We start from the raw sequence: 14,200 nt of genomic DNA, 5'->3' as shown, positions 1-14,200 counted from the left end.
AATTGTGAACTCTTTTCAAAATACACAGGAAGACCACAGTTCACATCACTCATTAATAATGTACCTGCTAGCTAGCTAGCTTCAGTCGTTTCTGACTCTGTGTGACCCCATGGACTGTAGCCCACCAGGCTCCTCTGTCCATGGGATTATCCAGACAAGAATACTGGAGTGGGTTGCCATATCCTCCTCCAAGGGAACTTCCGAACCCAGGGACTGCACCTGGGTCTCTTATGTCTCCTGCATTGGCAGGTGGGTTCTTTACCAGTAGCATCACCTGAGAAGCCCAATAATGCACCAAGGCCATGTCAAAATTTTCTAAAGCAGCCTGGCGTAACTTTGTCCTTTGCTTTATAATTGCAGAAAGAAAACTAGCCTAAATATTATTTTCCTATTACAACTATGCATATAAAAATACCTTAATGGTTTTAACTTTCCATTTTATTTTTGGTTCCTGTTGAAGTCTTGACAATGGGATTGCTTTTGCGGAGCTCCATAGCTGCAAAATCTTCCTTTTGATACTAATATACTATATGTATTGATAGATAAGAAAACTGAAGTACAGGAAAAATGTATCAGGCCAACTAAGGTCTCTAAACTAGACTTCAAAAACTAAAGCTTAATCCACTGTAACAGTTGCAAGAGATAGGATTAAAATGCATAAAGTCAAATTTTAATGATCCAGAGATAAGAGTGCTGCTTTAGGAAACACATGTACCAAAAAGACTGCTTCCAGGACCAAAGATGGGGTATCTTAATTCTATGTCTAATTGCTTTACAAAATAAAATGAAAAAAACAGAAGATTTTAGATAACTTTGATTTGTACTGTTCAGGCTACTGATTCCCTATTAGAAAAAAAAAAAAAAGAATTGGATCCTACATGCACTAGTAAGGTGATCCACCACTCCTTACCATATGGAAGTTGCCGTTTCCACTGAAATTGAACTCACACTGCATCATATCAAAGAAAATGGGGATGGTGGCTTTCCGAAGCTCTACTTCAGGGGTTAATGTGACTTCCAGAATGGGACCCACCATGGATGGGATGAATTTGATTTTATGGGGACCTGAAATGAAAGGAAGTGAGAATATGAAACAATTTCACCAGAAGTCAAGTGTTACAATCTTCCTCCACAGGGACCATAAGAAAAGAAAAAGTTGTGGGTAAAGCAATTCAATTCAGAAGTGAGTGACTAAATGTTGTATTCTGATAACACTTGACTGTCATAAGAGACCCATACGTTAACCTGCACTTCCAGACACACAGACAAACCAATCACAGTTAAAATGAAATTTTAATTGAATTAAAAGGAATTAAAATGAAAAAGACTTCATCGTGGGATGCGTGGAGCACAAGGAGTGGTGTTCAGGTTGTACACTTACCCAGGTTATACCACATGTCCCGGATCCTAAAGCCGATCTCCTTCCTCATGTCCCCGTATCTAGGAAGAAGATCATAAACCAGGAGAAAAATGTGCAGTGGAAACGAGAACACGTAATACTGATACAATGACAAGGGGAGTAAAGAGAGCCTGTGTTCCTCTAGGTCACAATCAAGGTAGATACTGAGGCAAAAATCACATGAAGAGATGCAGCTGACATGTAAATAAGCCCCCAAAAGACTGATATACAGAGATGAGGGGACACAGACTTAGAGATGGGGGTCCAGCAGAAGGTGGAGCAAAGTAAGTGCCAAAAATCACTGAGAAGATGAGATCAACACACTTACTGAAGGGGGAAGAGTGAGAAACGCTCTGATTGCTCTTCAGCAAAAATAAATAAATAAAATACTAAAGAAAAGGAAGATGAATGAGGTATGACTTACATGGTAATATGACTGATGATGTATAACAAATATGCTGCCTGTATATAGTTATATTTGAGTAACCCTTATCCACACTAGTACATTCTTTAAAGCGCTCACGTTGGGAAGTTCTAAACATACATTCTCAAATGGGGTGATAACATCTCCAAAGGGGTGAAAACTGGCCCATGCGGACAAAAAAAAAAAAAGCAGCTTACTGCTTTGACATATAAAGTAAGGTATACATTTAGTACATAAACATATATATTTAGTATATAGGTGGTATTAATATTTCATTGGGGGGGCTGTGATTAGGAAAACATTTTCTAAAAAGGTTCTAGGGACTTCCATGGCAGTCTAGTGGTTGGGACTCTGCTTCCAATGCAGGGGGCATGGGTTCAATCCCTGGTCAGGAAACTAAGATCCCACATGTAGCCATGGCATGGACAAAAGAGAAAAAAAGTTAAAAAAAATAAAATAAAAAGGTTTCTTATAGGAGTTGACAAGGGAGGACAAAAATGTAGAGAAACATTGATCTAGACAGTGGTTCTTGGGTGGCGATGAGTAATAGTCACCTGGAAATCTTTTAAAGAATACAAAAGCTGGGGGCTGCTCCACATAACATGCCATATCAGAGGTTGGGGGCTTAGAAAACGGAAATAGGGTGGGTCAAAAGCAGATATGGAGACTGTTCCCAGGGAATCCCAAGTATGGACGTATGACCTACCCTGCCAGCACAGATCTACATTCTCTACTCATGTTACTATTGCACCCAACATTTTTTTTCGAAACTCCTGCTTTGGAAATGCCTTCAGAAGTCAGAATAAAAATCATATTGAAAAATTTCTCTTACTATTCCATTTTAACAAAAGTATCTAATTTTATTATTAATATTAAATAAGCATGTGTAGTACAGTCTGGCACATACTGGACAATAAATAACTATTCTTATTGCTTTTTAATACTACTGTTGATGCTTTTACTAAAAATAAGAAGTCCTGAAAAAAAACTCATTCACATTCCTATAACCTTAATATAAATATTTTTATTTCCTAAGGCTTATCTTTACCAGTATGCATATACATTTTTATGTGGATTGTACACATAGTCACACTTTCCTGAAATGTCCAAAACAAGGATCATTTATCCTAACTAGCCACTTTATTTATCAGATTTGGTGTCAACTCATTTCATTCATGGTCATTTAACCAAAATCAAACCCATCTCTGAATGAAATTATGTCATTTAAGATATTTTAAAGAATAAGATTAAGGTGTCCATCTTAAAAATCAAATATCTCTTGATAATCACCCCACCATGAAATCTACAAAATAGTTTTTACTTTTATCTTTGAAAGTGCAATCACTAAATCTCAACCTCTTAGATACCAATCTTAGTATTTAAGGGAAGAGTTAGAGGGATGCTAAAATAACTTGCCTAGAATCCTAGACATGCTAGCAGGGACACAGAACTAGAATGTCATAGCCTTAAAATGATAAATTTCTTAAACCCTTTTTAATTACACAGCCTTTAAGTTCCTAGGCTCTCAATGAACTTTGAAAGACTTGAGATGAAAGCAATGAAAATCTTCCCTGAATCTCTCATCACACTTGCACATAAGCCCATTCTGAATACTAAGCCAGGAATCTGGAGGGCATTTTTAAGTGATGTGTTAGTCTTGGCTTCTCTGCTGAAGTAACTAAAACTGGGAGATAGACCAGTGGTGCCAAAGGAGTCTGCTCTGTGACTCATGAGTAAGAGCGGCACTAAGCTTGCAATTTGGGTAAGCTGTCAGCAGATGGCAGCTGTTCTGGGCGATGGGAGGACTTTCTGGCCTCAGTGCCTCTCCATGTAGGGATTCTATAAAAGAATGCGATGGTTGATTGGAAAATGAATGGGGCCCTGAAAAGAGATGTGAATCTGGGGCAATCTGAGGTTTATTAAGTGATTATTTTAAGACCAAGGTCACTAACAATATGAGTAGCCAGTGAACAGTAATTTCTGTGATATCAAAAATCCTGCTCTGAATAGAAATGGAAGAACTCCCTTTCCAATTATAAGCAGGTTTAAGAGGACACTTACTTTTTTACAATTTTGTTGCGCTTGGCTTGTGAGAAGGTTTCAAGCTGAAGGGACTCATGGGTGAGAAATGCTACTGCCAAATGGAAGTAATTGTTCCAGAGCTGCTCAAAATTAATTGTGTGGGTGAAAAGCAATGGAAAATAACATTAATAAAGGTCATACTAAAACAGTGACACATAGTAGAAATTCACTCTCCAGAAATTAATAAAAAAATAAAGTAATATCCACAGGACATTTTTCTCTCTTGTGTTTCAATGATTCAGCCCTGAAAATTTTAACACTACTAAGGTTTTTTTAAAAAAATTTAAACTATTATATTTGTCTTTATTCTTGGGATAAAGGAAAATTGCTGCCAAGAAGTGTACCTATTTATAGTAGGTAGTTTGGCAATACTTATCGAAAGTCCTAGTGTTCTGCCAAACTTTTGAACTAGTAAATATTTTAGGACTTTATCCTGGAAAAATAAAAATGGATATTTAAAAAATATTTAAGTAAGTGCTATTTAATATAACAGAAAATGCAAACAACCTAAATTTTCATATGAAGAATCTGGTTAAATCATAATCCAGTCATAAAATGGGCTGCATTCAGTCATTAAAAATATTGTGAAAATATTTATTATAACTGAAAAGATTACAGAAAAAATAAACAAAGTAGATTAATAGGTTACCAATGAATTGTACAGCTGAATTCCATTTTGGCACATACACACATATATACCATTTTAATACATATACACACATACACATATAAACACATATGTACATATGCACACATACACACGTATACGTATACGCAATATCCTCTGCTTATGTCTTCACTTTCAAAGTTCCACAGATACAAACACAGGCCATGACATAGCAGAAGCACATCAACAACCAAATGTACCCTGTAACGGAAGCAGAACCTTGTCTGCCTTCACGAGGACTTAGAATAATGCCCTGTAGGTATAACTCTCTAATATTTGTTGGATGAATAAATGAAGATGGAGCTAGTAGTCACCTGTTTTGCTATCACTTTGGACTTTCAAACAGGTGTGTATACACACTGCTCTCTGGACACTAAACCATTTGTGTGACTACCTGCAAGTAGGTGTGTATGAGTGTTCTGATAAGAGCTAAGGTAACCTGTTTTCCAAAATGAAACTATCCTCTTGCTTCAGCTGACAGCTAAAGGAACTCCCAAGTGAACTGGATGCTTACCTGAAGTTCAAAGCTTGCCTGATCCATGAAGAATTTGGTGAGAACCTCAGCAAACTGATTTATGGCACGGAGGAAAACCCTGGCGGAGGGAAGAAAAACACACTGGATAAATAAGGCAAACTTCATGTTCTTTGAGACATTTTCTTGGGCTTCCCAGGTGGCTCAGTGGTAAAGAATCCACCTGCCAATGCAGAAGACTTGGGTTCAACCCCTGGGTTGGGAAGATCCCCTGGAGAAGGAAATAGCTACCTACCCAGTATCCCTGCCTAGGAATTCCCATGGATAGAGGACCCTGACAGGCTATAGTTCATGGGGCAACAGAGTCAGACACGACTTAACATTTTCTATGTTAAAAAAAAAAACACAAAACAAATCAAGCCTGGATTTGTTAACCTAAGACCTTTACATCTACCAAGATCCTTAGAGACCAAAAACAGCACAGTCTACAGTGAAGGCCAGTTTCTCAAACTGTCTCCTAGCATCACTCTAAGCTCCATCACAATTGAGCCAGTTGAGAGGACCAGCTCCTGAGCCTCAGACCAGAGCTATTTCTACTCCATCGTGATGCTTGTGTTTTAAAGTCTAGGACTTCGGACGCAATTGTTTTTCTAATCTGTACATAGTTGGGAAGTGTTTTCTAACCAGATATCAGGACCATGGAGACTTAATGCTTATCATAATAATTTACTTTATTTAGCTCTTGAAAAATCCTGAATCTGAGTATCTGTAAATGTGTGCTCAGTTGTGTCTGACTCTTTTCGACCCCATGGACTATATAGCACACCAGGCTCCTCTCGATATGGAATTTTCCAGGCAGGAGTACTGGAGTGGGTTGCCATCTCCTACTCCAGGAGATCTTCCTGACCCAGGGATCAATACTGAGTCTCCTACATCTCCTACACTAGAAGGCAGATTCTTACCACTGAGCCACCTGGGAAGCCCCTAAGTATCTGTATTCAGTTCATTTGACTTGAATTAAACAGGTCTTTGTTGAAGACCAGCAACTGCAAAGCACTGGCTTAGGTTTTGCCTTGAAAGAGACACTTCCTGGTCTTAAGAAGGTTACAGCTTGGCAGGGATCACTTGCAACCTATAAATCGAACCTTGATCCAACAAAGAATATGGAAAATTCTAGGAGGGGGTATCAAACAGGTATAGGGAATCAAAAGGAGAGAAGATGACATCTAGGTCAGAATGGCTTCCTTTGGAGATGGCATTTGAGAAGGACCTAAAGGAATGGGAGGCAGACTGATGGCCAGAGATGATGGGGCAGGCACTGCAGGTGGAAGCAGCCAATGTGAGGGAAGGCACAGAGCATGTTCAGGGGCAGGAAGAGGCTCACAAGAGCCAAAATGTGGCTGTAGGGCACACTGTATGTGGGCTTCCCAGGTGGCGCCACTAGTAAAGAACCTGCCTGCCAATGCAGGAGATACAAGAGATGTGGGTTCCAATTTCTGTGTTGAGAAGATTCTCTGGAGGAGGTCATGGCAACCCACTCCAGTATTCTTGCCTGGAGAATCCCATGGACAGAAGAGCCTGGTGGGCTCCAGTCCATGGAGTCACAAAGAGGCGGACACAACTGAAGTTACTTAGCACGCACGCACATTGTACATGGGAGAAACAGTGGAAGATACAGCTAGGAAAGCAGGGTGGGCCAGGATGCAGAAGCTTTGAATATTAGGATAATAAAGGCCACAGGAAGACACTGAAAGATGTCTTGCAGAGCTGATGATCAACATGAGATTGAAGAGGTAACAGCAGAAAGAAGAGAGTTGAGAGCCCAAGTCAGAGCGACTGAAATAGCCTGGGTGAAATCAAGAACAGGAGGGTATACACCAAGACCATAGAAGCAGGAGGACCTTTACTTTACAGATGATGGACCCGAGGCAAAGAGACAAGACAGTGCTTCACAAAGCTCAGAAATCTAGTTACCAGACCCAAGTTTTCAAATGCCGCTGGCCCCACGGTGGGCGGTCTCACCTGCTCTGCGTCATATTCATGACCATCCAGTCTTTAGCATAGACGTTCTTTCCAATTAGATCCTTAAACATGATAAAAGTTTCCATGAGGAAGTCCTGCAGAAAATAGATGAGGAATGGTTGGAGGAAAACTGGGTTACACATCATATGCCTGGCCCGCATTACACTGATGCAAAGGAAGGAACATGATGGCCACGGTCCCGTAACAGTCTATCTTTTGAGTAAGTTTCATGGGGATAACACAGTGGTTTTTATTTTTAATTATTTTATTTTGGAGCACAGTTGATTCACAATGTTGTGTTAATTTCAGGTGTACAGCAAAGTGATTCAGTTATACATATACATGCACGTATTCTTTTTCAAATCCTTTTCTCATTTAGGTTACTATAAAACATTGAGCACAGTTCCTTGTGCTATATAGAAGGTTCTTGTTGGTTATCCATTGTGAATATAGAGTGTATATATAATAAAGTATTCTTAGAGCTGTCCTATGATTTGATGTTTACATCATATAATCTGGCTTCCCTGGTGGCTCAGACGGTAAAGAATGTGCCTGCAATGCAGGAGACCCAGGTTCGACCCCTGGGTCAGCAAGATCCCGTGGAGAAGGAAATGGCAACCCACTCCAGTATTCTTGCCTGAAGAATCCCATGGAAGAGGAGCCTGGCAGGCTATAGTTCATGGGGTCACAAAGAGTCGGACATAATTGAGTAACTAACAATTTTACATAGTCTGCTAAGGGAGACAAGGATGAAAAAACTGCATAAATTACATAAATTATAAAACAGACTATTGAAAAATTAAACGACTGGCTTAAGGCCATAGAAACCAAGAAGCAGAGAGCTAGGATCCAGATCTTTGGGTTCTGGATCCCAAGTTTACCAGCCATAATATCTTTAGTGCTTGACTGCCAAATGTCTGAACAGATTTACTGCACTTCAAAAGCATCCACCAATTGTGAGAAAACTGACACTTCTTTTAACTTTCTGGAATCTTTTAAAAATTCAATTAAAATTAACACACAGTATTATATTAGTTTCAGGTGTACTACATAGTGATTCAAAGGTTTTATATGCGATCATCACACTAAGTCCAGTTACTATCTGTCACCCTGCAGAGCTTTTAGAATATTATTGACTGGATACCCTCTGTGTACACTACATCCTTGATAGTTCTTTACTCTACAAGCTGGCAGCTGGGGTCTCTTAATCCCCTTCACCTCTTTTGTCCACCTCTCTGCACTCCTTCCCTCTGGCAACTACCAGTTTCTTCTCTGTATCTGATTCTGAGAAAACTGATACTTCCAACAACCCTGAGTCCACTTCTCCCTTATTACTGTTAGAACAGAAACAAAATGCTATAAATAAGAAGCAGAGTCAGCATTCTTCCTATTTCAGGAATGTTTCCATGGGTAGCCTGAGGAGAAGGGTCCTAAACGCTCCTTACAAAGAGATGTCAGCGGTGGACCATGATGACTGCAACAGCTAATTAACGAATGCCCAGGATCGAGAAAATAGCTATTTTAACTCACAAGGCGGCTAAGAGGAAAAAAGTAACTCAGAAAAAGAAAAATCGGGCTAAAAATCAGCGCTTAGAAGTTTGGAAAGCTTTTAAATTTATTAGTTAGTTAAATTTAGACATTTTCCGCCCAGATTCCTGAGATGCAAACCCAGTCCAACTTCTCTGGCACGACTCCGTGCAAGTACAGAAAGAGCACGGGGCTACGGAGGCAGGGGCTGGGTTCTGTTTCTGACAACACTCCTCAGAGACCCTCGTCCTGCTGGCTACCCGGCGCACTTCGGAGGCCAGACAGCGAGGGGTCAGGAACAACGCCAGCCCTGAAGTCTGGGCTACCCTGCAGTCTTCCTTCTGGTTCGGTGCAGACTAAATCATTTCTACCTTCCATTCTCACATCCTAGTCCGAGTGCACAAGTTTTCCAATTTTTCATCATACATTTTAAGTGCACCCACTACTTAACTATTCCATTAACTTTTTTTCCCCTCAAGTCAACAGGAGCTCGTGGTTTGTCACGCGAGGGTGTAAAATGCTGGTTATCTGCTTCTGACACCGACTGGACTCTACGCTCAGCCCCAGGCGCTCTCAGTGAACTGTGAACAGTGATGGCAAAAAAGGCAGCTCTCAGATCTCCCCAGGCCTCCCTTTCTCTACCGCTTCCAGGGTCCTTCAAGTGATTTCATCAGAAGCAGCAGGACAGAGAGAAAGGAGGGTCCACTGAAGGTTGACAGGCCCAGCTGTACCTGGCAGTTCTCCCACTAATGACCACTGTTCCCTTGGGGGCAATAATCCTTTTTTAATTAGATGAGGCTGGGAGAAGAGTTCACATTGACCTAGAAAACAGAGGTTAAACCTGTGTTTAGGGTTTTGTTTTTTTTTTTTCTTTTCTTACTTAATGGAGCTAAATTGCCAGGAGTTTGAACTTACTATAAATTTATTTATTCTACCTGCTTTCAAAGGAAATCTGAAAAAAAGTCATTTTTTTCCCCCTGTGGCTGCAAAGTGCAGCATGTGAGATCTTACTTAGTTCCCTGACCAGGGATCAAACCTGTGTCCCCTGCATGGGAATGCACAGTCCTAACCACTGAACCTCCAAGGAAGTGCCAAGAAGTCACTATTTTTATATTAATTTTATCTTATATAATAATATTATATATAGTTATAGTATAACTACAGTATAACTATTTTAAGTAGTTGGTTCTCATAGGTATTAACACTTGTCAGGTACAAAGCGAGGCATTTTCCATATGTCCATTCATCAGTATTTACATTAAACATTTCTTTTATGGAGTGATGAAAATATTCTGGAATTACAGAGTTGTGACGGGTGCACAATGCTGTGAATATAGTAAACGGCAATGAATTGTATGCTTTAAGTGGGTGAATTGTATGGAATGTGAATTATATCTCAATAAAGCTGTTTTTTAAAAAGTACTCACATTAACATCCCCCCTCTACCCCAGTAGCTACCATCTTATAGGAAGCTGAGGTTCAGTGAGGTTAAACAGCTTGTCCAAAATTTCGCAGAGGGAAGCAGAATAGAATTCAGAATTCAAACCCAGATTCTGGTATTCCAAAGCCTGTATTCTTAAACACACTGCACCATCTGCCTGCAGAGGAGAAACACCGCCACCCTCAGCTTCCACCTCTCTCCTCTCCTCCGTGATTCTCTCGCCCAGATCTCTGCAAGCACAGCTACGGATGGCTATGGACTCCTGTACCAGCCTGCTTGCAAGAGCATGGTCGAAGTGGAAGTCCACATAAGTCTGCAGACTAAGCCACAATACTTTATTGTGGTCCAAGACAGTATTCTGAGAGTTCACCACTGGATCAATTACAACTAATAATAAAAAGCAGTACTGACTCAATAGACATGAACTTGAGCAAACTCCAGGAGATAGTGGAGGAGAGGGGAGCCTGGCATGTTGCAGTCCATTCAGAGGCAGAATCAGACATGGCTTGGAGATGGAACAACAACAGCAACTTTCTCTCCAATTCTTTGTTATGTTTTTCCATCATGTAGACCTCACAGAAAGGAGAGTGACTGGCAGGGAAAGAGCTGGGTATCCTTGGAAGTACTGGCCACATGCTATCCATATAAAAAAGGCAGAAAGTGGACAATTGAGAGCATAAAGGAGACAAGACAAGAATATGCATGAATGATGGAAGTTACCCAAAGGAAGTCTAGTCTACTGAGACCTCAACTGTTAATCCAGCTCCATATCCAGCCCATTGCTTCACAAGACAAGATGATAACTTCAGGGATGATGTTTTGCTTTGCTTTATGCAGGATCGTAGTTCCCTGACCAGGGACTGAACTCAGGCTACAGCAATGAAAGCGCGGAGTCCTAACCACTGGACCGTCAGGGAATTTCCACTTTCAGGGATGTTTAACAGCCATTAACAGTGCCCTGAAGGAAGAATCATGGGGAAGCCGCCAGAGACCTAACTTAGCTTCTTAAGCTACCATTGGCTGTATGCTTAATAGTAAACTATTAACAGAACAACTTTGTTTAAAACAAAAGAGAATGGAATATTTTCAACTGAAGATAACTTACAAATGTTACATGGGGCAGGTGCTACCTCTTTTTGTTCCCCTTCCCAGGGACCACTGAAAAGGATGACATCCACCACATCTCAGAACACCATGCACATCTCTGCCTCCTAAAATCCTTGCAAGGGTGACTACTGTCCCTGAAAATGAGACACTGTCCTCTTCTGAGAGACAAAAGGTCAGCCAAATGTTTCTAAGTACAGGGTCTCTCTTCTAAGTCAAAGAAACTTCAGTGTCTCCATGAGGACCTATTGGTACATGAACTCTTGTTTAGTTCAACTCTTTTGTGACCCCATGAACTGCAGCCCATCAGGCTTCTCTGTCCATGGGACTTCCCATGCAAGAATACTGGAGCGGGTTGCCATTTCCTTCTCCAAGGGATCTTCCCGACCCAGGAATGGAACACGTCTCTTGCATCTCTTGCACTGGCATGTGGATTCTTTACCGCTGAGCCACTCGGGAAGCCCATATATACTGTATTCTTCTCTAAAGCTTACGGCAGAGAAACACTCTCCCTCTTATAATCACTGTGCAAAGCCACACAGCATTAGAGATGCGTGGAAGAGAACCCACACAGAACTGATGTTCAGTTCTGTCAAAATATGAAAAGTCTTAAAGTGAGCAGGACGCAATGAAGACAACTTACAACGATGTCTTGTCTGGTTTTGAAAGTGCTGATGTAGTGGCTGTAGTGGCTGTCATCCATCTGCCGCAGGATGGCGATCATGCAAGCAACAAAACTCCCCTGGAAGGAGACGGAAAACACAATAAATCCCAGCTCCTGAGACCACCAACTGACAAAGCAAGATGTGGGTGCACGGTCTTTGGTTTTCTCTACCCAATTAAGCATGCAGGGACCCCAGCATGCTGGAAACATACTGAATTCTAAAGATCTAAAGGCATGTGCTTTGTAGTTTCTTGGTAAAAACAAGCTCCTTCCAGGTTCGAGTGGAGGGCTTCATTCATCCTGTTGTCAGCTCTGACCTCTGAAATCCCATAGGTCAGGGGATACTGACTCTGAGATCTCAGCTAGATGACTAGCGAAGCTGAAACAACTTGTAGATGCTGAGTTGCTTATTGAGAAAGATGGGTAGTAGAGACATCCAGAGAGAAATGCCAGAAATATTTAGATCATTTAAACAAATCTGAGCTTGGAGGACAGCAAAGAGGAGAAAGAGAAGTAGTACAATTGAGTAGAGAAGCAGAGGAGAGGATAGGAAAGGAGAGCGCCCCTCTGGACCACTTCAGTGTCACGCCTCCAGCTCTGGAGTCCTTTGGTCAGTGATTCTTGCATGTTAAGCTGTGTAACTGTGGACCTGGTTTGAAGAAAGGGATTGGATAATTAAATGTATATTCAGTCCCTCAGTTTTGTCCGATTCTTTGCGGCCCCATGGACTGTAGCCCTCCAGGCTCCTCTGTCCATAGAATTTTCCGGGCAAGAATACTGGAGTAGGTTGCTGTTTCCTACTCCAGGGGATCTTCCAGACTCAGGGATGAAACCTGCTTCTCTTACATCGACAACTGGATTCTTTACCACTAGTGCCATCCCTGGTCTGTATAATTAGGTGATTATCATCATTTCCATTTTTGAGGCCAGGAATTACATATTCAACCGGCTTTCCCCTAGTCCAATTATATTTGAGTCACAGACTTAATTTTCTAGCCTAACGGTAAGTACCCAAGGCAGAATCTGTCTGTATTCATATAGTTATGAAAACAATACAAATTTTAATGAATTTGGCACAGAGGAGAGGAAAACCCAGCTGTTTCTGGGATGGAGAGAATAACTTCCTACATACAAAGACAATAAAAGACTATCCATGGTCGCCTCTCTCTGGATGAATGCCTTACATCTCCTTTGTTTAAAAAAAAGTTAATTTTTCTAATTATAAAGCAATGTAAATTTATCGTATTAAGGCTTTGATATTTATTGCCAAACTAGCATACAGTTTGCATACAGAATGTGAAGGGGAGAACTGAATTTATCAGAATTTCTCTCATGGTGACTGAACATAACTTGGTAAGCTTCTGTCAGGGGGCATGGCTGACAGCATCAATCACAAGGTGGTTGTGTAATCTTGTATAGCACCTAACACTATTTATTTCTCCAGGCCTTTGTTAAAGTGTTTGTCCAAATTTTACCTTCTTGGGAAAGGTATTTTTGGGTGGGGGGCATGCCCTGAGGTTTGTGGGATCTTAGTTCCCTGACCAGGGATGGAACCCAGGCCCCGGGCAGTGAAAGCTGCCAGTCCTAACCACCACTGGACCACCACGGAATTCCCAGGAAAGCCACTCTTTTTTTTTTTTGGTCCTACCATGTAGCACGTGGGATCTTAGTTCCCCAATCAGGGATCGAACCCACATCCTCCGCATTTATGCAGTCTCAACTGCTGGACCATCAAGAAGACCCTAAAAAAACATTCTTAACCACCTTACATAAATTTGTAACTCTATGACCCCGAATCCCCTTATTCCACTCATTTTTTTCCCTCCATAGCACTTATCTCCTTCTAATATTCTACACGTACTTTTTTATTGTCATTCTTGCTAGAATGTAAGCTTCTCTAAGGTAGTGATTTTCGTTCTGTTTCCTGATGTATTTCTCTTGTCTAGAACAATACCTGGCTAATAGCAGTTTCTTACTGCCTATTTTTTAAATAGTTTTTATTTACAGCAGCAATTTAGAAGAGTTCTTTTTCTATCCTCTAATTAAAATCTCACAGGAAATGGCAACCCACTCCAGTATTCTTGCCTTGAGAATGCTATGGACAAAGGAGCCTGATGAGTTACAGTCCATAGGGTCACCAAGAGTTGGACATGACTGGGCACACATGCATGTAGCTTATACAACTGCAAGCAAAAGATGCTTCATTTTAACGATGCTACAACTTGGTCTTTGAACAGTTACCTCTGGTCTCCATCACACTTTTTACCTGACATTTAGTAGACATAATAGCTGGAAAATAAGAGGCCAACACTGACATTTCTAAAAACATGCTAATCCCAAGTTCTTTAAGAGATTTTCTTTGAACGAAAAGGGCTGCCTGGTAATATGGGGCACCAAT

At 40.9% G+C, this 14,200-nt stretch overlaps 1 protein-coding gene across 6 annotated transcripts in view; it reads right to left on the bottom strand.

The window, feature by feature from the left end:
- DOCK5 (dedicator of cytokinesis 5) overlaps positions 1 to 14,200 on the bottom strand; it is a 261,149-nt gene that overhangs the window by 54,891 nt on the left and 192,058 nt on the right. For 5 of the 6 annotated variants that reach the window (XM_081516237.1, XM_081516228.1, XM_081516254.1 and 2 more), the window contains 6 exons: positions 11,782 to 11,880; positions 7,067 to 7,161; positions 5,087 to 5,165; positions 3,885 to 3,985; positions 1,382 to 1,440; positions 911 to 1,065 (listed from right to left, as the gene is read on the bottom strand). In XM_081516237.1, coding sequence (XP_081372363.1) covers positions 911 to 1,065; positions 1,382 to 1,440; positions 3,885 to 3,985; positions 5,087 to 5,165; positions 7,067 to 7,161; positions 11,782 to 11,880 — 588 coding nt within the window. The remainder of the gene's footprint in view (positions 1 to 910; positions 1,066 to 1,381; positions 1,441 to 3,884; positions 3,986 to 5,086; positions 5,166 to 7,066; positions 7,162 to 11,781; positions 11,881 to 14,200) is intronic. The other variant, XR_014060920.1, reaches the window with a different exon arrangement.

The sequence above is a fragment of the Giraffa tippelskirchi genome, chromosome 1 (assembly GCF_054371585.1).
Source record: "Giraffa tippelskirchi isolate mGirTip1 chromosome 1, T2T-mGirTip1v1.2.pri, whole genome shotgun sequence".
Classification (NCBI taxonomy): domain Eukaryota; kingdom Metazoa; phylum Chordata; class Mammalia; order Artiodactyla; family Giraffidae; genus Giraffa; species Giraffa tippelskirchi.
The sequence above is the reverse complement of the archived record's forward strand: the minus strand, read 5'-3'. Positions and strand labels throughout refer to the sequence as shown.